The 27170-nt window shown below is 42.8% G+C and overlaps 1 protein-coding gene and 1 long non-coding RNA gene across 7 annotated transcripts in view; one reads left to right on the forward strand and one right to left on the reverse strand.

Annotated features, from left to right (window-relative positions):
* Positions 1-267: 267 nt before the first annotated feature.
* Positions 268-22025, reverse strand: LOC111091556. Of its 6 annotated transcripts, none has more exons than XR_005375744.1 (6): positions 21647-22025; positions 11115-11215; positions 6582-6655; positions 5536-5632; positions 2343-2394; positions 268-635 (listed from the first exon to the last, which is right to left on the reverse strand). It is a non-coding gene; the product is annotated as an uncharacterized LOC111091556 (long non-coding RNA). The 6 variants fall into 6 exon arrangements; XR_005375743.1 differs by having other exon boundaries at positions 268-1496; XR_005375746.1 differs by lacking the exon at positions 21647-22025 and adding an exon at positions 20675-21092 and having other exon boundaries at positions 268-1496.
* CTR9 (CTR9 homolog, Paf1/RNA polymerase II complex component) overlaps positions 21181-27170 on the forward strand; it is a 33779-nt gene continuing 27789 nt past the window's right edge. Inside the window, exons 1-4 of the mRNA XM_038569042.1 lie at positions 21181-21391; positions 22600-22698; positions 24685-24924; positions 26640-26757. Coding sequence (XP_038424970.1) covers positions 21347-21391; positions 22600-22698; positions 24685-24924; positions 26640-26757 — 502 coding nt within the window. The 5' untranslated portion in view covers positions 21181-21346. The remainder of the gene's footprint in view (positions 21392-22599; positions 22699-24684; positions 24925-26639; positions 26758-27170) is intronic.

Below are 27170 nucleotides of genomic sequence, written 5' to 3' on the forward strand. Positions count from 1 at the left end.
CTGGCCTCTGGGTATTCACACCCTGGTGTAAGGACTTGTGTGGGGTAGTTTGTGTGTTTGACGGGGGGGGGGGGGTTACCAAGAGAGTTGCTTCTAACTAAGAGAATATAGCAAAAGTTATAGAGTGTTACTTCCAAGATTAGGCCACAAAGGACTATGACTTCTATCTTTTTTTTTTTAATTTTTTATTTATGATAGTCACACACAGAGAGAGAGAGAGGCAGAGACATAGGCAGAGGGAGGAGCAGGCTCCATGCACCGGGAGCCCGACGTGGGATTCGATCCCGGGTCTCCAGGATCGCGCCCTGGGCCAAAGGCAGGCGCTAAACCGCTGCGCCACCCAGGGTTCCCGTATGACTTCTATCTTGCTTGCATTTTCTTTCTCTACTGCCCTCTCAGCATGGTGGCTTGCATGCTGTCATGTTGGAGAGTCGCCCAAGGCAAGGAACTGAGGGAGGCCTCAGTCAACAGCTAGAGAGAAACTGAATCTTGCCAATAGACACATGAACAAACTTAAAACGAAGATCTTTCTTCAGTCAAGCCTTGAGATGACTATTCGCAGGTGAAATATTGATTCCAGCTTGTGAAAGACTCTGAAACAGAGAACCCAGGTAAGCTGTGCCTGGATTCCTCACCTACAGAAACAGTGAAATAATAAATGTTGTTGTTGTAAGCCACTAAGTTTTGGGATAATTTGTTATGTTGCAATAGATAACTAATATATTTCCTTTCACGGTATCATGGATTCCATTTCTGGACCCAAGCTTACTCTGTGGGTGAAGAGAAGAAAGGAACATGCTTTCTCTTGCATGGTACCCTGAGGTCTGATCTTCCATCCAGGGGAAGATATCTGAGAGCCTATCACAGTCAGGATCCACTGGGCCTGACCATCAGGTGCACACTCTGGCCTGAGCATTCTTCCTTGTGAGGTGGGCCACACACACACTTGTATGCCCTTCACCACACAACTGTCTCCCTCACTCAGACACAGAAACCATGATGCCAGGCCCCCCTTTACCCTGGCACCAGCTAGAGACTGGACTGGGGTGAGGTAAGGGAGGTGCCCAGGAGCAAAATTATAGGAGGTATTCCCTCCTGGTTTATGCAAGGTGGCACCTGAAAGGGAGTGTCTCTTTAAATTGTGTGCCCTCAGTGCCTCATCTATCTCATCTTAGTTCCAGCCACTCCTACCCTGGCCTTGACAGTCCCGGAAACCGGTCCTGGCCAGCACAATGGTCAGATTTCCTGCCACCTCCAGCTTGATTCCTGAGCCACATGTCAGAGGGGCTCTCTAAGAGCCAATCCTTCTATGTCAGCATTCCTTATTAATTCAGGAGTCTTCAGTAAACAGATGTATTTAAATCTTCTGTCCTGATGTCTCCAATAGGGACACTGGTCTTTTTTGTCTTTTGTAGTAAGGAGCTCCTTCTCCTTTTTCATACCAATGGCCAACAACAGAGATAGAACACAGCCAAGGTCACCTCACTTTCCACCAACTTGCTCGCAAGGGAGAAAAAAAAAGATAAGCACTATGATAAAAATAGATAAATTAGACAACATCAAAATTTAAAATTTTCATGCATCAATTGGCAAAGTGAAAAGGCAACACACAGAATGAAAGAAAATATTTGTAAATCATATATCTGATACAGAATTAATATCCAGAATATATTTTTTAAAAAACTCATACAAACCAGCAACAGTAAGCTGATTATAAAAATGAGCAAAGGGTTTGAGTAGACATTTCTCTAAAGAAGTTATACAAATGCTAATAATCACATGTAAACATCACTAATCATTAGTGAAATGCAAATCAGAACCACAATGAAATACCACCTCACATCCACACACCCATTAGGATGGCAACTATTGAAAGAAAGAAAGGGGGGGGGAGGAGAAACGTTGGAAGAAGAGAGAGGGAAGAAGGAAGAAACAAGTATTGATGAGGATGTGGAGAAACTGGAACATTTGTACGATGGTGCAGCTACTATGGAAAACAGTATGATGTTTCCTCCAAAAATTAAAAATAAATTGCCATATGATCCAGCAAATGCACTTCGGAGTATATACCCAAAAGAATTGAGAGCAAGGTCTCAAAGAGATATTTGTACACTCATGTTCATAGCAGCATTATTTACAATAGCCAAAAGGTAAAAGCAACCCAAGTATCAATTGACAGATGAATGGATAAACAAAATGTGCTGTATACATACTATGGAATGTTATTCAGCCTTCAAAGGGAGGAAATTCTGACACATGCTAACATGGATGAATCTTGAGAACATCATTCCAAATAAAATAAAACAATCACAAAAAGACAAATATTGTTTGATTCCACTTACCTAGAGTAGTTTAATTCACAGAGACAGAAGATAGAATAGTGATTGCCAGGGGCTGAGGGAGGGAAGAATGAGGAGAATAATGGGTATAAGTTTTAGTTTTGCAAGATGAAAAGAATTCTGGAGATTGGTTGCATGACAATGTAGATGTGCTTAACTTTACTGAACTCTACACTTAAAAATAGTAAAGATGGTAATTTTGATGCTATATGCATCTTACCACAATTTAAAATTTTACAAAAAGGAAAGCATTGTACGTGAACTGCCTCCCTTTGACTTCTCTGTATCATACAGTGTTTAAGCATTGCAATTTGGACCACAATGGCCTTTAGAATGTCTCCCCTGAGCTTGCAGAGCACTGTGTACCTTAATGTGGTGTGACAAGTTACACAAGTTACACCACAAGCTCCGTGGTGCTAGGCACTGTGATAAGTGCTTTACTTACAGTTTCTTATTTAGCCTATATGAAGGTCCTAGGAGGTAGGTCTCATTATCAGAGATGAAACTCAGGCGCTGACAAATTAAGTAACTTGCTTGAGGTCACAGGTCCATTATGGCCCTGGAGCCTGAACCCAAGACTCATGGGCTCTAAGGCTGTGTGCCCAGCCACTATGTTACAATGCATCCCTAGCACCGGTTGACTTTTCAACGTCCACTTTGCTTCTCCTTCCTATGATGATCAGAAACCCTAAAGGGGTTTGCTGTCTTCCTCATTCCCACCACTACGCCCAGGAAATGTTAAGAAATGTACAAGAATATTTCCTCACCCTCTTCCCCAAAAGGCCCACCTAGACCCACCTACAGGAGGCAGCCATGAGTGTGGAGTGTGGTAGGTGGCTACCCTGGAAGAGAGACCATGAACTTTAGAGCCAAAGATCCCTGGGTTGGAAGCCCAGCTCCACCTGTTCGTAGCTGTTTCACACTGAGCAGATGACACTCTCTCTGAGTATCATTGATCGTCTGTAAAATGGTAAGAAATGACCACCTCTCAGGTTAGATGAAAGAGGAGGCATGTGTGTATATATAGAGAGATACTTATTCCTCTATAGATTAAAATCGTATCAGTTTCCATAGAATGCAAAGAGGCCACAATGAGCTTTAAGTATTATTTTCTCCCTCTCTATCATACGTGGAAAGGTCTGAGAACTGTGCCAGCTCCACTGTGATCACTTTGAGGACCAAGAGGGCAATAGAGGGGTAGGAAGGAACAGTCCTCCTTATTAAAGCAGAGGCTTGACCCCTCTCCCCCGGCTTCCTACAGAAGAGTTATGTGACGAGTTGATCCATTCTCAAGTTTTCTGATATCAGAAACCCAACCTATAGACCTTAAACAACCAAGACAACTTCCTGGTCCATGAAATATTTTTTTTTCTTTTAAGATTTTATTTATTCACGACAGACACACAGAGAGAGGCAAAGACATAGACAGCAGGAGAAGTAGGCTCCCTGCGGGGAGTCTGGTGCAGGACTCCATCCCAGGACCCCGGGATCATGACCTGAGCTGAAGGCAGATGCTCAACCACCGAGACACGAAGGCGCCCCTGGTTCATCAAATCTTAAGTTTAGAGGTGGCGTAGGTTTCTGGCACAGGTTGTTCAGAAGCTCACAATGTCTGAGGTCTACAACTCTGCTGGTGAGTTTCTCATCTCCACCTGCCCCCTGTCAGCTTTTTCTAAACCAGCCTTTTCTGAGGGGACTGCTGGCAGCTTCCAGGGCTACCTGCCAACTCATTCACATCTAATAGATTTATGTAGTTATATATCCACTCCTAAAACAACCCCAGTAACCAAGGAAGCTCCAAGGGGGTAGGGATTATGTTGATGATTAAGCCAATTAGAATCTATGCCTGAAACCAAGAGTTGATTTGATTCTAAACTTAAGCCACATTGTTGCTACACACAACAGGATGGCTGCCTTTTATCAGTATGGGTGTGGGTGTGTTGTGATGTGTGCATCAGTGTGTGAGATGTGTGTGTATGAGGGTGTGTTATGTGTATGTTATATATCTGTATGAGCATGCGTGTGAGATGTATGTATGCGTGCACGCACATGTGTGTTAGAAGACCATGTGCCCAGACTAAGCATCCCTGCCACTTAGGGCCTTCCACTCTGACCTCTGCTGCTACCACTTGCTAGCACCTAGGGGGGCACTGTGCTCCCCTTTTGACACTATGATCAATATTTGCACAAAATCCCTTTTCACCTAAGCTCAGATGATAGGTTACAAACTTTAAAAACGCCTCTACTAATAAAAAAGGAGACCAGAATTCAAAGAGCATAAGAAACAGTTATTTCTGACAATGCACATCTCTGACCCATTAACTACCCCCTTCTTTCCCCAAAGTGCCGCCTTTGAGCCTTCCCAGCTCCTGCCTGCCTCTAACTGACCCGCACCACGTTATTCCTTGCTTTGCAGAACAGTCTCCTGGAGGCCTGTCCCCTTACACCCTTGACTCAGGGCCCTTCCTCCTCCCCCATCACTGTTCTAGGAGACCCTTTGCCCTTCCCAAGAGCAAGGGGCCCACAGTATAAGAGCTTCCTTAGACTTCGAGTGGCAAGAATCAGCACCATCTAAACACAAACAGGAAGGCTGCCTCATGCCCTCCATCAATGCACTTTAGATTCCTGCAAAGGACTAGACGGTCCCATCTCCCCAAACACTATAGTTCGGGTTCTAGCCTCCTAGCCGGCTGCCCCGCCCCTCCCCTCAGCACCAGCCCACGCCAGCACCCACCCCACCCCACCCCACCCCCACCCCCACCCCACCCCACCCCCAGGAAGCAGAACCACAGACCTCTGCTGCCCTCTGCTGGGGCCTTGCTTACACAGCCCTGGGGTTCTGCAACACCAACCAGGGGCTCTTTCTCCAAGTGTTTGACTTCCCCTTTGGGCGGGTCACTGGAACGCAGCTACCGATGTTTGTTTTTTATTTTATTTATGATAGTCACAGAGAGAGAGAGAGAGAGAGGCAGAGACACAGGCAGAGGGAGACGCAGGCTCCATACACCGGGAGCCCGACGTGGGATTCGATCCCGGGTCTCCAGGATCGCGCCCTGGGCCAAAGGCAGGCGCTAAACCGCTGCGCCACCCAGGGATCCCGCTACCGATGTTTTAACCCACCCATCACTAGTCAGGTGCTCAATTATACAAACTAAGAATAAGAAACGAGAAGTTGGAGGGGATTTAAAATTCTCACCTCAAGGGCCACAGTGTAGAGTAAAAGTCTTATTCATTCATTCATGAGTCAAAATGTTTATTACATGCCCAACTTCTTGCTAGACACCGTGTTGACTCTAAGAACACAAAAAGGAATAAGGCAGCAATTTTTCCATAAAGGAAATCAATAAGATGCTGGGAGAATAGAACAAGAGGAAGCTACTTGGATGAGGAAGAAGCAACACACCAAGAACAGGAGTCTCCCCAGCAGAGAGGCAAGAAGACCACTGTGAGGCCCAAAGGAGGTGCCTGAGGGTGGGAGGACCTAGAGCGGCAGTGAGGGTAGTAGACATGGGCCAGAGTGGGCACAGCCTCCCAGAGGGTGGACATTATTCTCAGGGGAAGCCATCAAAGATTTGGGAAGTGGGTTTCTTTTTTTTTTTTTTTTTTTTTTTTTTCGGCTCAGGTTGTGATCTTTTTTTTTTTTTAAATTTATTTTTTATTGGTGTTCAATTTACCAACATACAGAATAACCCCCAGTGCCCGTCACCCATTCACTCCCACCCCCCGCCCTCCTCCCCTTCTACCACCCCCAGTTCGTTTCCCAGAGTTAGGAGTCTCTATGTTCTGTCTCCCTTTCTGATATTTCCCACACATTTCTTCTCCCTTCCCTTATATTCCCTTTCACTATTATTTATATTCCCCAAATGAATGAGAACATATAATGTTTGTCCTTCTCCGACTGACTTACTTCACTCTGAGTCTTCCCACTCATCCAGCCATACCCCTGGCTGCCCTGCGGTCTCTCACTGGCTCCCTCTCTTCCACCCAACTCTTTTGCCGCTGTTCCTCAAGGCTCTGTCCTAGCTCTCTTTTCTCTCTCTATGTTCTCTTCTCCCTCCGCTACCTCACCCACCCCTACAATTCTAAACAACATTCAAACGTGGGTTGGTGGCTCCACCTGGACCCCTTCTGGCTCCAGATCCACATATCAGACAGCCTACTTGCTACTTGCTTTGGGTTCCTCAGAAATCTCAAGCCAAACATCTCAGGTCTGCACTCTTGATGTAACCCCAGCCCACTCACCTTCATTCCTAATCCCAAATCCAATGTCCTCCAAATCGTCCCCATCTCAGCAAATGGCACCACTTGTTGTGACTCTGTGTTGTAAACAAACCCAAATATATTTCACAGGTCCCTCACTTCCCCCAGTCATTGCTATTTTTCCATTTTAAAATGCCTTCATGCACAAGGTGGGTAAATTTAAAGGATCTGATCTAGCTGCCTGGCCTGCACCCCAGCCCCTCCCTTATCCACCCCTGCCAACGGCCCCAGGAAGCAGAACCACAGCCCTCTGCTGCCCTCTGCTGAGGCCTTGTTGTCACAGCCCTGCAGTTCAGCAACTGGGACTAGTAACTTTTTCAGTTCCCCTTCGGTCCAGAAACGTACACAATGAAAAGAAGGCCTCTGGGAATCAGCTATGATTCCTTCCTGTGACTTACCCTACACCCAAGCTATCAACAAATCTTGTTCATTCTACTGCCAGAATGTGCCTGAGTCACCCATTTGTCCCCAGCTGCACTGCCCCTCTGGAGCCTGACTACCACCGTCTCTGGCCCAGAACACCTACCCAGCCCCCGCAATAGCCAGAGTGCGAAGTTATACTCTGGGAAATTGGAGCATGGTGGCTCCCTACTCCAAATCCAGTCTCATCTTCCCTTTGTCCTCAGGACAAAACCAACCTTTCTTGACAAAATCTGGCCTATCTTTCCCACCCCTTCTCATGTCTTTCTCTCCTATGTTTACTGTGTTCACCATACTGGTCTTTTTGCAGTGCCTTCAAACACACCAAACTGTTTTCTGCCTGCCAGCCATTGGATACATAGGTTTTTTTTTTACCTGGAATGTTCCTGCCTTTATCTCCTTGTAGCAAATTCCTTCTAATTCTTCAAATGTTAATCATGTTAATCTACATGTCACCTCTCAGCAAGATCCTCTCTGTCCACCATGTCCAAAGCAAACCCACTTCTAGCAAATGTATTTTGAACCCTCAGTCAATAAAGAAGTTTGATATAAGAGAAGAAATTAATGGAACCAAAGAAAAATTAAAAAATAGACTGTAATGCACAAGAGAATTAGAATACTGTAAACATGTTAAGATGAGATTTTAAATTATTGGGGAAAAGAGAGGTAAGTAAATAAATGGTGACCTCGTAATAGTATCTACTGAGATAAGGACAAAGCCAGGGCACCTGGGTGGCTCAGTGGTTGAGCATCTACCTTTGGCTCAGGTCATGATCCTGGGGTCCTGGGATCAAATCCCGCAACAGGCTCCTCGCAGGGAGTCTGCTTCTCCCTCTGCCTGTGTCTCTGCCCATCTCTCTGTCTGTCTCTCATGAATAAAGTCTTTTTTAAAAAAGAAAAGAAAAAAAACATAATATCTAAAAATGTGGATTAATTTAGTACTAATCTAAGAAAGAGGCTTTTCTGAGAAGGTTCTACAATTCAGAAGCTATAAAGGGAAAAGCTGATAAATTCATCTGAGTAGCAATGTAACTTTGATATAGAAAAAGAAAGGAAGGGGATCCCTGGGTGGCTCAGCGGTTTGGCGCCTGCCTTTGGCCCAGGGCATGATCCTGGAGTCCTGGGATCGAGTCCCACGTTGGGCTCCAGGCATGGAGCCTACTTCTCACTCCTCCTGTGTCTCTGCCTCTCTCTCTCTCTCTATGTCTATCATAAATAAATAAATAAATAAATAAATAAATAAATAAATAAATCTTAAAAAAAAAAAAAAGAAAGGAAAAAAAAAGAACCACTTAACACTTAAAAGACTAAGTTCCAAAACAGGGAAAATATATTTAAGACATATTTCTCACAGAGCTCTTTTCCTTAACTTAAATATATATGAATGAATATTTTTAAAAAGAACAGCTCAACAGAAAATTGTGCAAAGGGTAGAAATAGTTTATAGAAAAACAAACTCAAAAGATGATAAACAGGGGCAGCCCCGGTAGCGCAGCGGTTTAGTGCCACCTGCAGCCCAGGGTGTGATCCTGGAGACCCAGGATCGAGTCCCACATCGGGCTCCCTACAGGGAGCCTGCTTCTCCCTCTACCTGTGTCTCTGCCTCTTTCTGTGTCTCTCATGAATAAATAAATAAATAATTTAAAAAAAAAGATGATAAACAAATGGAAAGATGCACTACTTCATGTATAATTTTAAAAATGCAAATCAAAATAGTAAGAAAACATCTTTTCTTCACTTGTCAGAGTTGTACAAGGCTTCCCTGATGCTGGCAGAGCTGTGAGGGAATCGCTGCTCTCTCACTTGTGATGAGAGGAGGCCACAAACTGGTGCACTTATTGCAGGTTAACGTGATAAATTCCAAAATTTCGAAGGCACATATCCTTTCCCATAGCAAAGAATTTATATATATGCTTATATGTGCAAAAATGCAGCCATATGACTGTACAGGAATCTTCTTGGCAGATTGTTTATAAAAATAACACCCAAAGTGTCTATTAAAAGTAAATAAATTATATGTCATCTACATGACACAATACTGTGCAGTGATTAAAGAGAAAAAGGAGATCTGGGTGTACTGATGGGGGAAGATCGTTGAGACATATTAAAGAAAAAAAGCAGGGCAGCCCTGGTGGTGCAGCGGTTTGGCGCCACCTTCAGCCTGGGGTGTGATCCTGGAGACCCAGGATCGAGTCCCACATCAGGCTCCTTGCATGGAGCCTGCTTCTCCCTCTGCCTGTATCTCTGCCTCTCTCTGTGTCTATGAATAAATAAAATCTTTAAAAATAAATAAAAGAAAAAAGCATAGTATAGAAGAAAACGATCCCTTTTGTATAAATTATAACATTGGGGGATCCCTGGGTGGCGCAGCGGTTTGGCGCCTGCCTTTGGCCCAGGGTGCGATCCTGGAGACCCAGGATTGAATCCCACATCGGGCTCCCGGTGCGTGGAGCCCTGCTTCTCCCTCTGCCTATGTCTCTGCTTCTCTCTCTCTCTCTCTCTCTCTCTCTCTGTGACTATCATAAATAAATAAAAAAATTTAAAAAAAAATTATAACATTGGTGTGTATGTGAGTAACATATTTTTTTCTGGAAGGAACCACCGGAAACTGCTTTTTATGTTTGAGCAATGAAAATGGGATATGAAGGGAAGGACTGAGATTCTCCTTTCTTATTTTGTAGCTTTCTGGAGTAAGGTGGAAGACCTTGGAAATTTTTACTTTGGATTTATATCATCAACAGCTTTTTAAAGATCTTATTTATTTATTCATGAGAGACATAGTGCGAGAAGTAGAGACACAGGCAGAGGGAGAAGCAGGCTCCCTGCGGGGAGCCTGATATGGGACTCCATCCCAGGACCCAGGGGTTCACGACCTGAGCCCAAGGAAAACGTTCAACCACTGAGCCACCCAGGTGTCTCTATATTATCAACAGTTTTTTGTTAAACTTGGCACTAAATCCTTCATTATCAGGGTATGGCCTCTGAGCTCTGGATACACCTTTCAAAATAGGCTCTGTGCTAAACAACAGGATTCCTTTATGCATTTCTCCTTTGAAGTAAAATGTAAACTTTCTCAGTTGAAGGCACTGGAGGGACATTGCTGGAGGAAGAGACTTTCCTGCCATTTTCCGGGACAGAGGGGCAAGTATGAGGATGCATGCTGAATCCTACCCCAGCCATGGGCCCAGAGCACCATCTCTCCATAACCCTGCAGCCTCAGCTCAGTGATAAGCTTTTCACAGCCTTTCCACAAGCATGTTCTAAAAGCCTCCTGCCCACTCCACGGCCCCAGACCACCCAGACCACCCACATGGCCAGGTGCTGATGGTTTACATCCCCTCCTACATTCCAGAATATGGTCTCCTCTTTGTCCGGTGACTCTAGGCTAGCTCCAGCCTGGCCAAATCAGGCAACTTATCTGCTATCAGATGGCTGAACCACACTGCTATGGACTGAATTGTGCCCCCCAGGATTCATTTATGAAACCCTAACCGCTAACACTACCATTTGGAGATGAAGCATTTAGGAGATGATTACATTTAGATGAGGTCTTGAGGGTGGGGGTGTCACGATGGGATTAGCACCTTCAAAGAAAAAACTCCAGAGAACTCTCTCTTTCTCTCCCTCTCTCTCTCTCTCTCTCTGTTCACTGTGAGCATGCAAACCCAGGAAGCTGCAAACCAGGAATAAACTGCTCAATAGAGAACATAATCAACTGGCACTTTGATCTTGGGCTTTCAGCCTCCAGAACTGTGAGAAATAAATGCCTATTGTTTAAGCCACCAAGTCTATGGCATTTTGCTATGGCAACCTGAGCTAATACCCATACCTTCCCTAATGAGAGCTGAAGCCCTTCCAAATCTGTCCTTTGGATATACTCCCTCAGCTCTAGGGTCCCAGATAGTGTCCTTACATCCTATAGTTACTCTTTTTATCACAGTTAATAATTCTTTAAACTGCCCCCCATTTTACCTGTTGTGTAGTCTTCTGATTGGACTCAAACTGCTTCACCAATATTTTCTGTCTGAACACCTATTGCTTTCACAGCACATCTTCTAACTTGTAATGGTTTTATTTTTTTCATTATTTACTTACTGCTCATGTGTCTCCTGATAAACCGTATACTTCATAAGGACAAGGACCCCATCCCTCTTCTGTATCTCTTCACTCTGTCATAGTAGGTACTCAGGAAAGCCCTGTCGACCGAGAGGAAAACAGGAAAGTATAGTGATTAAGAGTCTGGATTCTTGGGATCCCTGGGTGGCTCAGCGGTTTAGCGCCGCCTTCAGCCCAGGGCATGATCCCCGGGTCCTGGGATCAAGTCCCACATCAGGCTCCCTGCATGGGAGCCTGTGTCTGTGTCTCTGCCTTTCTCTCTGTGTGTGTGTGTGTGTGTGTGTGTGTGCCTCAGGAATAAATAAATAAATAAAATATTAAAAAAAAAAAAAGAGTGTGGATTCTGGAGCCATGCCCTGTAGGTTAAAATCCTGACTCAGCCTCTTGATCACAATGTGACCTAGGCCAGGGTACTTGCCTGTCCTCAGTTTCCCCTTCTACAAAATGGGGTAATAATTGTACCTACGTCATAGGACTTTTGTGAGGATTTAGGTAGTTGATATACATAATGCTCTTGGGAGAGTTCCTAAAAAAAAACTGTAAATGCTCTGAAGAAAGGTCTGGGGCAATGAGGACAGTCTGAGGACTGGTAGAAAGATCATCATCTTCAAATAGCTGAAGGATTGTCATGGACAAGACCCTGTTAAACAACTGCAACAGAAGTGGAAACTATGGGAAAGAAGGATAGTCTTGTTATATTGCATTTGAAGTGGTTTGAGCCATCCCCGAGAGACCCTTTGTTCCAGAGTGGCCCTGCACTATCCCACCCTGGGTCCCAGGCAAATCAGACAACTGGTCACCCTAGCTGTCCCCCAGTGAGGCCTCCCTCATGAAGTAGCCAGTGCCTCTCTGTGATGGGTTTGAGCAGAAGAGAACCATGGTTTGAGCATGGAGAACCATAGTTCTGGGATGTTAGAGAAATTATTCCTGCATGAGGAAGGAGCTGGAGCTAGGACTTCATCCAGATTAGACTTTAGCAGGAGTAGCATGCACCTGGACATAGAAAGCCCAGGTTCAAACTCTGGCTCTGCCACTTTACTACCAGTGTGATCTTGGATCACTGAGTTAGCGTTCTGAGCCTCAACCCCTTGATCTGTAAAATAGGAGTACTCATTCCCCGCTTGTGAGGCTTCTGTCTGGGTGAGACAGAACGTATGCAAGGTGACTTGCTCAGTGTCTGGCACAGCGGACGTATTTAAGAAAGTAAAACTTTTCTTGTGGAGTTCCATTCTGGGACTCTCTAATCCCAGGCTCCCTAAACAGGGGTTCTCAAAGTGTGTGGTCCCTGGACCAAGGGCATCAGCTCCACCAAAGAACTCAATAGAAATGCAAATTATGCCCCCCTCCCATCCTAACACCCACTGAATCAGAAACTGAGGGGGTTGGGGATGGTGCTGAAATCTGAGTTTCAACTAGCTCTCCCAGTGATGTTTGTTACACTAAAAAGTTTAAAAAGTGCCTTCCAGGGACAGTCCTGTCTCTGAAATACGAAAATAGAAAACCTCTCCAAACCTTAAAATACTCTCCCTTTATTCCTCCTTAAAATTATTTTAAAATGAAAATAGTGCTGAAATGTTGATCCGAATGCTTTTTATTTTTTTTATTTTTATTTTTTTTAACCATTGCCTTTGTAAACAGGTTTCACTGGCTGGAATCATCTGCACTATGAGTAGTATGTGAGTATGACCTGCCCTTGGCATGTCATGAGCCAAGAGCACTGGTAAATTGACTAAGTTTGGTTATACTGTGTAAGCCACTGCTTGACCAATCCTAAACTACACAGTCAACTTGATTTTCCGCACTCATAGAGGTGAATAAGTAGATAGGATAGTTGGGAAAGAATTTCCTAAATTGTTAACAACATACTTGTTTCAGCATAAAGTCACCACGGGGTTAAGTAAAAAGAATTCTCACTGAAGCACGCATTAATTTTTCTTTGCCCTAACAAGTCCCAGAGCACAGTGATGTGTTTATAACATACATAAAGATAGACAAATAATCAGGTAAAAGTATTTTTAAACAGTTCTAAACTCGCTTTATAAACAAAATCTTTTAATATACAAAACCTCAGATAATTCAGTCAAAATAATCCATCTTTTCTTGAATTTGTAATGCTTCTCACAATTTTTAGGAATGAATGTGAAGAGCAATCTTCACTTTTCAAGGTTCTGAAAATATCTCCAAAATATTTATTTAAACACTTAAGCAGAAAGCTTTGTCTATGCAAAGCAATAGCATGCAAATTCCATGAGTACGTTTGCTTTGGGAAGCAATATCCTCTGCTGTACTTCTGACTGTGACTTTGACAAAGCAATTCCAAAACTACTGATGTAGCCAGCACCTTCTAGCTTCCTTACACTAGGAAAAGGGGGTATTCCAGATGTATTCTGACCTTCAGGACGGGCAAAGTCAGAGGGGAAAAAAGACTACATTCAAAAACTGTGTTTTAAATATATCCTGATGGGGGGATCCCTGGGTGGCTCAGCGGTTTGGCGCCGCCTTCGGCCCAGGGCGTGATCCTGGAGTCCCAGGATTGAGTCCCAGGATTGAGTCCTGTGTCGGGTTCCCTGCATGGAGCCTGCTTCTCCCTCTGCCTGTGTCTCTGCCTCTCTCTCTGTGTCTCTCATGAATGAAATAAATGAACTTTAAATAAATAAATAAATAAATAAATAAATAAATAAATAAATAAATAATAAATCGTGATGTATACTGTTCTTCCAAATTGAATATAGGTCAATACCAAGCTACTTTTGGAGACAATAGGAAACATAGAAAGGACAGAGTATCTTGAAGGTACTCAACAAGGAAGGCTTCTGGGAGGAGATGGGAGACTCGACAGATATCAAGGAATTATTAAGGGTTTTTTGTTTTTTGTTTTGCTTTTTGTTTTTAGGAATTATCAAGTTTTAATGCTGTGATATGTTTACTTGTCACTGGTATTTAAAGTGTATATTATTCCCACTGTTAAGATTTTGCTTACTATCCGTTCGGCTTGAAACATTCGTCCCACATTCAGCCTATTCAAATTCCACCCATTGGGGCCCCTGGGTGGCTCAATGGTTGAATGTCTTGCTTTCTGCTCAGGGTGTGATTGGCAGAGGTAGAGGATGGAATCCCACACCGGGGTCCGCACAGGGAGCCTGCTCCTCCCTCTGCCTTTTTCTCTGCCTCTCTGGGTCTCTCATGAATAATAAATAAAATCTTAAAAAAAAAAATTCCACCCATCGTTTAAGGCCACCTCAAATTCTTTCCTTCCTTCAACAAGAATCAATAATAAAATCCTTAAGACAAGAAGGGATCTTATGTTTCTTGTCCTTGGGACCAACAAGAAAGAGAGGAAGAGAAGAGTTTGAGAGTCTGTGTCCTACTTGAAGTGAGAAAATCCCAAAGGATAAAGCATATGGTCACAGTTTCCAAAGTAGAGTCACATAAGCATTGGCCTATGCCATTATTCCTTGTCTTACTTCCACACCAATCCTAGGAAACAGATATGACCACTCCTCATTGCCCTGCACTACTGACAGGTTACTGTATCCATGTCATAGGGTTGTTCTGAAGTTTCAGCAAATAGAGTGCTGACACAATAACCATTCAGTATCTGTTAGCTACTATTATTTAATTCCTACTATAGTAAATAAGTATCAATCAAGAAGATTAAGTAAGTTGCCTGGGCATCCCACACACTTAGGGGTATTTCCTATGCTAATTTCTTTCCTTGGGGATTCCCAGAAATACTAGGTAATGTCAGAGATCAAATCTACCTGATATACAGACCCATGGTTGCAAATTCTCAAGGGAAACCCTCCCATCCCTCTTCTAGCTACCTCCAACACCACTACTACCATCACCTGTAACTTGCAAATCCAGAGGCCATACAGTCATGTGTCTTGGTAGGATATTTTTTCTTTAGTTCCACCCTACTTACCACCCCTTTTACCAAGGGTGTACTTTTTAAGGCTTACAGCATGGACCCAAAGCCTCTAATTCTGTCTGTGTGTGAGCATTAAAACTCAAGCCCTCCGTGATCCCGGAGTCCGGGGATTGAGTGCAGCATTGGCCTCCCTGCATGGAGCCTGCTTCTCCCTCTGCCTGTGTCTCTGCCTCTCTCTCTCTCTCTCTGTGTCTCTCATGAATAAATACATAAATCTTAAAAAAAAAAAAAATTCTCAAGCCCTTGCAGTAATGAAAAACAACACCCTTCTTGTACTCACCACTACCTGGGTAGCCTTAGTATAGGCTTAAATTTCTGTGACTCGGGTTATTAGATCTCTCAGCTATGCATTTACAAGGACATTTACTAGGTTGTTCTTGTTGGTTTTTAATCCAGTGTATCTAGGTGGGTTTTTTTTTTGGGGGGGGGGGGGTTTTTTTAATGAGAGATACAAAATTTCTGACTATTCTGAACCAATTCGTCAATTTTTTAAAAAACATTTTATTTATTTATTCATGAGAGACACAGGGAGAGGCAGAGACACAGGCAGAGGGAAAAGCAGGCTCCATGCAGGGAGCCCAACATGGGACTCGATCCAGGGTCTCCAGGACCACACCCTGGGCTGAAGGCGGCGCTGAAGCCCTGAGCCACTGGAGCAGTCCAAAGTAGGTGCTTTATAGCTGGAGGATTATCTAATTATTCTAACTTGCCAGAACAAAGATTCCCATTACAGCTTTTCACTGACAGTCAAGTTAGGCCTATTTACCCTTACCTTCTCAGTTCTTACCTAAGGGAGCATTTCATTTAGTTTTAAATTCCTAAAAATAAGCTCATGTTTTAGAGATGAATCTTTGTTGAAAACCCAGGGAAAGCTATGGTATAGATAGTAAAACAACTGCCCATACTAACGTAATGACTAATTATAACCTAAAACGTTCACTACAGATAATATATCCTAATATTTCAGAAACAAGCCTTACTTTGGTATTTGACAGGGAAAAAGCACCACCATTTAAAAATTCATGTGCAAAGACTTATTCTATTGATCACCTCTGTCAAAGGCTGAATTCTGTCCTCTCAAAATTCATAAGCTGCACTTGTAACCTCCAGTATCTCAGAATGTGACCATATTTGGAGACAGGATCTTAAAAGAGATAATTAAGTTAAAATGAGGTCATTAGGTGAGCCCTAATCCAATATGACTGATATAAGAAGAAGATTAGGACACAGACATGCACAGAGGGAAGACACATCTAGAAGAGGGCCATGTACAAGCCAAGGAGAGAGGCCTCAGAAGAAACCAACTCTGCCAACACCTTTACCTTGAACTACCAGCCTCCAGAATTGTGGGAAAATAAATTCCTGTTGCTTGAGTCACAAAGTCTGTGATACTTTGTTATGGCAACCCTAGTGAATTAATACAGCTGCCGATTCTTTCTCACTAATGTAGAGAAAGTACTTAAAACACTTCCCTTTGTGTTCTGCTATTTAAAAGATATCTAATTTAAGGTCTCAAACATTCTCTGTTAAGATCAAATATGCTTTATTCCTTTTTAATAATTAGCATATTATATCAACCTAAAAATACTTCACTTTTTGGAGGCACCTAGGTGGCTCAGTTGGTTGAATGTCTGACTTGGTTTCGGCTCAGGTCATGACCTCAGAGTCAAGAGATCCTTCTGGGGCTCCGTGCTCAGCAGGGAGTCTGCTTCTTCTCCCCGGCTTTCTCTGGCCCTCCTCCTGCTCATGTGTGTGCGCTCTCTCTCTCAAATAAATAAATCTTTTTAAAAAATAGCTCACTCTTTGGATTTCCTAAACATATATATTTACCAACACTATAACCAACCACAGTACCAATAACAGAAAACTAAAGAATCTTAGCTGTCTTCGTATACACTCAACAAAGCCCACACTGACCAAATACACTGCTTCACCTGGATCTGGTGCACTCAAGCCCAATGTGGAGAATGGCATTTTGTGAGTGGACATTGCACAGTCATGCCAGCTGAGATAAAATCTTTTTTACTCACTTCAAAACTGGATCTAAAGTTTAAAAATGCCTAAGTTCATATCTGCTACAGTTGGGGGAAAATAAAAGGCTGCCTGTAAGTAACAGAGTTGAGTTGCAGTTTCTGTACTGTTGTCAAGTGATTTTTCTCTCTGTTCAATCCTCTGGTTCTTTGCAGACCCTGTTCCACTACCTGCCTGCTATATGCTAGAATGCCTCAGAGCTTGGTCTGGGGCCTTGTTCTATCACTCTTCAAACTCTCTCTGGCTTATCTCACAGAATTCCATACTTTTAAATTTAATCTATATATCAGCAGCTCTCAGACTTACTTCTTAGCTCAGAAACTGTCTTTTGACCTCTAGATCTGTATATCCAAGTGCCTGATATCTGTCTCAGATATATGTCTGATACCCAACTTGTGATCTAGCTTTGTCTTAATGTACTCCTCTATAATCATTCCTATCTTGGAAAAATGACACTTCATTCACCCCATAACTCATGGCAAAACTCTGGAAGCCCTTCCTGATACTACCTTTTCAATGACCTGTATATCCAATGTGTTTGCAAGATCTAGTGATTAAGATTTATGTATTGCTTGATTGATTGTAATGGTGGTGGAGAGAAATGGAGATATATTATATATCTCTCTACAACCCCACTACCTTAATCCTATTCCTAGATATTTATCATGTGTCACCTGGATAGTCATCAGAACTAGTTTCCTAAGTGGTCTGCCCACATCCTCTCAAACACTTTCTAATCCATTCTCTACAATGTAGCCAGAGTAATCTTTTAAAGCCACAGAACCAGTTCTTTCTCTTTCTTACACACACACACACATACTGACTGAAACATATACAAATCGCTTCAAACTTTTCGGTTACATTGAACCTAAAATAAAATCCAAACTCCTTAACATATCCTATGTCAAAAGAAATCTCAAAGACAAAAGTATTCAGGAACAAAGTTTTCTTAGAAAAAGACTCTCAAAAGTTTACAAGTGAGTTCAACTTTAGAAGCAGTGGTTCAGAAAACACTTGCACGCCAAGATTATATGGTTCATGATGGAAAAAGTAACTTTCTCATACGATTTCCATACTCCCCCAAATTATTGCATATCATCAGACTTACAAAAGGCTTACAAAAGTCAGCATTACAAAAGTCAATGCTTACATTGTTTTTGTTAAAGAATCAGTAACATGTGAGAAATGTTAGAGGTTTCATTCACTTTGGAGACAATAGATAGTATAACACTTCTTTTTTGGCTTACCTCAGAGCACAAAGTGTTTTGTTTTCCTGGCTGTGGTATGTGGCATTTATACTTATACATATTGGAAGCAGGGCAAGATGCTGATTTTGCTTTACAAGGATAAATCTGGGCATGATCTGGATACTTCTTATGTCTCCGTCCCTCCTCATTTCTATGTTCCAGCCACATAGCCTATGAATGTTCACAAGCTCTTCCCTAGCACAGTATTCCTTCTGTCTGATACACACTCGTTTATAACCTTTACCTAGCCAAATTTTCCTCATCTTCTCAGTTGCAATTTAAATATCACTTCCTCCGCAAATCCCAATCTAAATTGTTATCCTATCAGTCATAGTGTCTGAATTATCAGTTAGGATGCCTTTGGTTGAAGACTAATTCAAATGTACTACTCGTATCTTTAAGGCCAGGGAGGTTTTGAGCATGGATAATGCTCAAAATGCTCACCACTATGTGTACTTTTTTAATTTTATATTTTAAAAGATTTTACTTATTTATTCATGAGAGACACACACAGAGAGAGATGCAGAGACAGGCAGAGGGAGAAGCAGGCTCCATGCAGGGAGCCTGATGTGGGACTCAATTCTGGGTCTCCAGGATCACACCCTGGGCCAAAGGCCAGCGCTAAACCACTGAGCCACCAGGGATTCCCCTGTGTACTTTTTTTTAAAGCTCACTATGTAAACCTTAATATGTAAGTAAACAGTATTTCCTGGAAATACTTTGCTGTACTGTCCAAAACAGTATCCAGTAACCATATGTGGCTATTGAGCACTTGAAATACAGCTAATGCAACTGAGGAATTAAATTTTCAATTTTATTTATTTTTAATTAAAATTTAAAGCTGATAATTGCTTCAGTTATTCGGAATTTTTAAGTGCATTTGGAAAAACTCAAGTATGTGAATCTTTTCTTCCAACTGCAAATTTTATGATATCTAATACAGTCCAATATTTCCTATTGAAATTGAACAATTAATAGGGCACCTGGGGGGCTCAGTCTGTTGAGCGTCTGCCTTCAGCTTGGGTGGTGATCCCTGAGTCCTGGAATATCCCCACCCACTCTGTGGGGAGCCTGCTTCTCCCTCTTCCTCTGCCATTCCCCCCACTTGTGCTCTCTGGCTCTATCTGTCAAATAAATAAATAAAATCTTTGAAAAAAAAAAAAAGCTAAGCAATTAAGAATAAGGTATAGAAATGTAGATACCAGATTTTCAAGACTTGTATTAAAAAATGTGAATTATCTGTTTTTATATGATTACATATTGAAATTATATTTTGGATATATTAGGTTAAATAAAATATTTCACTAAAATTAATTTCACCTACTTGCTTTAAGTGGCTACTAGAAAACTTTAAACCATCTAGCTTATTTTAAATTACATGGCTAATTACAGGGTTAGCGTTATGTTGGACAGCGCAGCTCCAACTAGTCAACTAATCAAAAACATAAACTTACCAAAGTTTGCACGTAAAGGCTTACAAAGTTTCCAGTTAAAGCTTTTGAGGGAGTTGGGAGGAAATACATCACATTGATATTTTTATTTTATTTTTTAAAAAAATATTTGACAGAGGGACGCCTGGGTGGCTCAGCGGTTGAGCTTCCGCCTTTGGCTCAGGGCGTGATCCCAGGTCCGGGATCGAGTCCCGCGTCGGGCTCCTGCAGGGAGCCTGCTTCTCTCTCTGCCTGTGCCTCTGCCTCTCTCAATTATGAATAAATAAAATATATTTTTAAAATTTTGACAGAAAGAGAGAGTGAGCACAAGCAAGGGGAGCAGCAGGCAGAGGGAGAGGGAGAAGCAGACTCCCCGCTGAGCAGGAAGCCTGATGTGAGGCTCCCAGGACCCTGGGATCAAGACCTGAGCCAAACGCAGATGCTTAACGGACTGAGCCACCCAGGCGCCCCCAAATTGGTATTTTTACCAATTTGTAATATGCTGTGTAATATGTAATATGCTGAAGCTGGATTGGAATTCAGGGCGAGCGGCTGTAGTATCGGGTAACATGGGAGGCTCCTGCAGTAATTCAGGCAGAAAAGTGATGCTATTGGTTTGGGCTGGAATGGAGGTGGTGAGATGAAGAGAAGGTACACCTGAGAGACACTTGGGAGGTAAAAGTGACAAGGATTAAAACTTTACTTAATCCGATTCTTATCTGATTGGATCAAAACACTGATTGCATTTACTCATAATCTACGATGACAACAGCAACTAAAATGTATTGAGCGAATTCGGTGATTTAATCAAAAACGCTGAGTCAATCAAATTCAACAATGTTATTAAAAATCTCCAATCCGGCCGATTGTCATATGCTGCTAAGAACCGAGAACACACACATGCACAGACAGCACAGGGACTCCCACGGTGTTGACGGAATTCGCAGCCGCGGTTGTGTGTAAGCGGCCGACGAGGGGGGCGCAGGCGGGCGGCACCTCCTGTCCGCTCCACGAGGAGCCTCGGCACCGAGCGACCACGGGCCCAGCGCGGGGCGCGGAGGCGGGGGCGGGTCGGGCTCCCACGCCGCCGCCACAATTGGCCGGAGGGCCCTCGTCAGTCGCGGCCCGGCCCGAACCCGCTGCTCGTTCGTCGCCCCGCCCGCCACGGGGCCGGCCGGCTACGCCCCCGGCGCTTTTCTTCAGGCCGCGCCAGTGCGGGGCTGACTTGGGGCCATAACCCACCGCGGGGCTGACGGGCTCAGGGGGCCCCGGGCGCCGTCCACCCGCCGCCGAGGCAGCCGCGGAGCCGCAGGCTGGGCCCGCCGCCTGACAGGCCTCCCCGCGGGGAACGCTTCCGGGGCAGGGGGCGGGGCTGCCGGAAGTGGCCGGACGCCGTCCGCTGCTCGTTGTTTAAGCGGCTGACGGGAAGGAGAAGCCCCAGCTCCGGCGGCGCCGCGGGGCGGCAGTCACGACCCGAGCTTGGCCGCCGCGAGCCTCCGGGACGAGCCAGAAGCCGGGAGCGCCGGCTGCGGAGCGGACGGGCGGGACGCCCGCTCGCCTTCTGATCTCATCATGTCGCGGGGCTCCATCGAGATTCCCCTCCGGGACACTGACGAGGTAAGTGTCGCGTATGGGGGAGGGCGGGGGCCGTGAACTTGGACGATCCCCACCTTCCCCCTTCTCTCCACTTGGTCTCCGGGGCGAGAGCACCTTCTGCGCCAGGAGCCCGAGTCGGGCTCCCTGGCCGAAGCCGCAGTCACCTCCCGCCCCTGCCCCTGCCCCTGCCCCTGCCCCTGCCCCCTTCCAGCCTGGCAGCGTCGCGTCCCCGCAGCCCCGGGGCCGCCCCGGGAGTTGTTGGAAGTTCCTTCCTACCTGTTCGTCTGTGACAGTGCTCGCTTCCTAGCTGTCGGGCGCAGGGGTTTTGGAGTGCCGATGAGTCAGTCGTAAGGTGGTCTCTGCTGCTCCAGCCGCCTTCCCCTGAGAACGCCCAGAATGTCGCCCTTTATCCCTTAGGAACTGGAGTGGTGGTGCGCTGTGTCCTCCACACACGGCTCCAGCGCCCAGGAGGGGCCCGAGATGCAGCCCCGCGGTGTGCTGCTGGACCCGACGCTCCCTCCCTTCCCGACGCCCCATCCTGGGTAGCCCGCGGCGTGTCTCAGTAAAGCCCTCAGCGCTGCTGTTGTCTGGGTCCAGTGTGTCACGAATTCTTATTTTTGTTCGGTTGAGGTATACATTACTGAGATACAATTCACTTAGCCTAAAATCCATTGGTTTTTAGTAGTAGTAGTAGTAGTCACAAAGTTGTGTGACCGTCCGCACTATCTAATTCCAGAGCATTTACCCACTGTTCATTTTCGTGCCCACTTTCAAAAGTGTCTGTGCCACACAAGTGCTGTGGCCTGAGGAACGCGTACAGAGGCAGCGTTCAACTTCCTGTTGCCTCTAGGATTGTGCTTCTCAAGTTGTCGGGCCTGTGGCATCGGTGCTTATCTGTCTGCACTTCACACAGATTATATGTTATGCAGGGTTTTGTTTTATTATTTTTGAATAAGCAAAGCTTTTGTGACATTTTGTAGCTCCGGTGACTTGAAGACAACTGGCAGTACTTGCTGGTGTGCTTCTCCGTGCTTTTACCTTAATATTCTTCTCTGGCCTCTTTGACATGTGTGCCTTGAACATTTCTTTACATGCACTTGCTCAGCCCTATTGCAAGTGAACACACACCCTATGTATATCCCGTGTCGATGTATGTTCTGAAAGGCAGCAAAGAAGAAATGTGAATTTAAAGAAGAACTAAGAGTCAAAACCTCCATTGTGTGTTTTAGGTCATTGAACTTGACTTCGATCAGTTACCGGAGGGAGATGAAGTTATCAGTATTCTGAAACAGGAACACACACAACTGCACATATGGATTGCTTTGGCGGTCAGTATTCATGTAACAAATATTTTTTATATGTTGGCTGGGAAAAATAATTTGGTTTCTGTTTTCAAATACAGTAATAGCCAGCTTGGGAACATGATAAGTAAATTGTACCATATGTATGAAAGTTAATTGTATTACCATTTATAGAACAAGAAGGCCAGTTTCCTAAATGATGTACTTACTCTACTGCTAAATTAGTATATGTTGGTAAAGGCAAAATCCATTTAAATTAAACAGTACTCTATACTGTGTGTTGGATTATTTATTAATTACTCAATGAAGACTGGCTTATAATTTGTAGATAATCAGGAAAAAACAAAGTGCCACCATGTAAACATTGTTACTTAACATTGTTTTCCATAACAATGTAACATTTCCTGAAAAGTAGTCTAGAAGGTGATTATATTCCAGGCTGACTCACAAAAGCCCTTTTGAGGGGCTTGTTTTTTTGTCCTGTTTGGTCCCTTCCATAACAGAAACCCTACTGGAGATTCTCAGGAGAATCACCTCAGAGAGTCTAAAATTCTAACACCATTCACCCCCCCCCCCCCAGCACCGACTGCCTAATGTTTCCTTTGTATGAGAACATCATATTGAATTATTCTGGTAATATAGTATAGCATATACTAAAATCATTTTTTCTAAGCAAGCATACCCCAGGTCACTTTTGTGTAAAGATAGATAGGAGATTCCCTTTATCATCTTGAAAGGAGAAGTTGATCTGGAATTGGACTTATATCCGTTGCTCAAGCCTAACTGTAAGAATTTCTTAGATATGGATTTACAGATAAATACTTTGTGACAATGGTGCCTTTCTGAAGTGTTAAATTTTCCTGGTCTACAGAGAACAAGCCTTTAATGCTTGTCACACAGTGTTTAAAGCTAGAGGGGAATTTAGATTTTCTTTAGTACAAATGCCTCCAACAGAGCTTACAGGAAAAATGGAGAATTGAAGGATTAGTGTGGCACCTGTGGTAAAATTGATGAAACATTGTGGGCTGTAGAATGTTACAGAGAAAAGAGTATAGGCTTTGGGATTAGAGAGGCCTTTGTTCATATTACCACTTGGCTGCTTACTAGCTGTGTGACCTTAGACAAATGATTTACCTTCTGAGCCTATTTTCTCTTCTAAAATATGGGGATGTTAGCATTTACTTTAAGAGTGATTGTACAGATAGAAATAAGTATATACAACTCCTGGCATAATCTGTGGCCCATAGTAGGTGAGTAAATGATGGATCTTCCTTTTAGTATTAATAAATGAAACAGATGCCCAGGAAAGTTATTCAGGAGGCCCAAAGTCACGGATAATTTTGATAGATCTAGAACCAGAACCTAAATTTTCTGTTTAGAATTCTATATCCCCCTCATCATTGCTTTTTCTCTTGGGCTCTGATTTAGTTTGAAATCAACTATTGCTGGGTAAGTAGCAATTTGGAAACATTTATGGTGATTATCATTTTTTAAATAACTTAATTAGGCATAGTTCACCTATAATAAGCTGCACATATTTGACATGTACCACTTGAGAAGTTTAGCATATTTCATACTTATGAAATCACTACAATCAAGATAATGAATATATCCATCACCCCCCCCAAAACCTTCCTCCAAACTCTTCCCCACCCCCCATAGTGCTCAGCCAATCCTTGATCTGCTGCTTTTTCTTTCTAAAGATTGCATGTTCTAGAGTCTATATAAATGGAATCATTACAGTATGTATTCTTTCTGGTCTGGCTTCTCACACTCAGCATAATTATCTTGAGATTTATCCACATTGTAGCATGCATCAGTAATTCTTTTTTCTGCTGAGTAGCAGCTATTATACAGATGTACCACAGCTTGTTTGCCCATTCACCTGTTGATCAACAATTGAGTTATTTCCAGTTTTTGGCTATTAAAAACAGAGCTCCTATAAATGTTTGTGTGCAGCTTTTTATATGTACATATGCTTTAATAATTCTAATTTGATTCTTTACCTTTTAGCTGGAGTATTACAAGCAAGGAAAAACGGAAGAGTTTGTAAAGTTGTTGGAAGCAGCACGTATAGATGGCAATTTGGACTATAGAGACCATGAAAAAGACCAGATGACTTGCTTGGATACATTGGCAGCCTATTATGTACAACAGGCTCGGAAGGAAAAGAATAAAGACAATAAGAAAGATCTTATTACACAAGCAACCCTGTTGTATACCATGGCTGACAAAATTATTATGTACGACCAGGTAAATAAGTCAGACTTCTATGAATTTATGAAAGGGGGAAAAATACCACATGAGAGTAGAATGTGTGTTGTAAGCAACAGATTTTTTTTTTTTTAATTTTTATTTATTTATGATAGTCACACAGAGAGAGAGAGAGAGAGAGGCAGAGACACAGGCAGAGGGAGAAGCAGGCTCCATGCACCGGGAGCCCGACGTGGGATTCGATCCCAGGTATCCAGGATCGCGCCCTGGGCCAAAGGCAGGCGCCAAACCGCTGCGCCACCCAGGGATCCCGAGATTTTTTTTTTGAAAAGAATTTTTCTTAAAATAACATGGTTGATAATAAAAATAGTTGAAAAAAGAATTCCCTGTTAAAATTGGAATTTCTTTGGTTGTTGTACTATTGAAGTAATGTGGACAAAGTAGCATATATAAAACTTATCCACAGGTTGAGTCAGTAATTCCATCAACTCCAGATGAATTTCAAGCATATTTAAAAAAAAGATTTTATTTAAATTCAATTTAATTAATATATATTGTATTTTTAGTTTCAGAGGTAGAATTCAGTGATTCTCAGTTGCATATAATACCCAACCCTCCTTAATCCCCATCCTATCCTTCCACTCACCTCCCTTCCAGCAACCTCTGTTTCCTAGAGTAAGAATCTCTTATGATTTGCTCTTTGTTTTCATCTTATTTTATTTTTCCTTCCCTTCCCTTCTGTTCATCTGTTTTGTTTCTTAAATTCTACATATGAGTGCAATTATATGGTATTAGTCTTTCTCTAACTGACCTATTTTGCTTAACATAATATTCTGGTTCCATTTATGTCATTGCTGATGGCAAGATTTTGTTCTTTTGATGGCTGAGTAATATTCTATTATATATATGTATATATATACACACACATATATACAATTATATATATATACACATGTATATACATATATATATCTTTTCTTTTTTTAAGATTTTATTTATTCATAAGTGACACAGAGAGAGAGAGAGACAAAGGGAAAAGCAGGCTCCCCTTGGAGAGCCTGATGTAGGACTTGATCCTGGTACTTTGGGGTCACAGCCTGAGCTGAAGGCCGTCACTCAACTATTGAGTCCCCCAGGCATCCCCCATTATATATATTATATACACACATATACATACCACGTTTTCTTTTTATCCATTCATCTTTTAATGGACATCTGGGTCTTTCCATATTTTGGCTATTGTGGAAAAATGAACTTTTCTTTTTGTCATTGTTCCTTGCACAGAAGTCTTTCATTTCTGGATAATTTCTTGATTTGTTTTTGTTTGTTTGTTTTTTTATAAATTTATTTTTTATTGGTGTTCAATTTGCCAACATATAGAATAACACCCAGTGCTCATCCCATCAAGTGCCCCCCTCAGTGCCAGTCACCCAGTCATCCCCACCCCCCGCCCACCTCCCCTTCCACCACCCCTAGTTCGCTTCCCAGAGTTAGGAGTCTCTCATGTTCTGTTTCCCTCCCTGATACTTCCCACTCATTTTTTTCTCCTTTCCCCTTTATTCCCTTTCAATTTCTTGATTTGTAATTAAGAATTACCCACTGGTAGCTTATACACATATTATAGTTGATAAGAAGAATTTGTGTGATACTCCACCTCCTTCCTATATGGTTTTCATTTTAATATTACACATTCATGTTAAATTGTGGTTGGTCATTGGTAAAGTCAAGTCTAAGATGATGTATTGCTTTTCCAGAACCATTTGTTGGGAAGAGCCTGCTTCTGCCTACTTGAAGGTGACAAAATGGATCAGGCTGATGCACAATTTCATTTTGTACTCAACCAGTCTCCAAATAATATTCCAGCCCTTCTTGGTAAGTCATTTTTGGCAGCCATCTTAGGAAACTGTATCTTTCATCATATGCCTGTAATAATGTTTTTTTGACTGGGCTAGACAGCAACGTAAAAGAGCTTTACCTTATAAAAATGAAACTATCTGCAATGGATCATTTTTTCTTTTAAAGTTACAAAAATAGAATATATACCAGTTAAGAGTAATTTGTTTTCCACTTCTTTTTTTTATATGTATATTATTTTATTGGAGTTCAATTTGCCAATATATAGTATAATACCCAATACTCATCCCGTCACCCTATTTGTTATCCACTTCTAAAGAGTCCATAAGCAATGTCTATTTGGACAACTGTAAGCTATTTTAATTGTTGTTTTATACCATCTAACAGGACTATTTTAAAGGCATAAAGTAATATATCCTTATGGGAAACAA

The sequence above is a fragment of the Canis lupus genome, chromosome 21 (assembly GCF_011100685.1).
Source record: "Canis lupus familiaris isolate Mischka breed German Shepherd chromosome 21, alternate assembly UU_Cfam_GSD_1.0, whole genome shotgun sequence".
Lineage (NCBI taxonomy): Eukaryota > Metazoa > Chordata > Mammalia > Carnivora > Canidae > Canis > Canis lupus.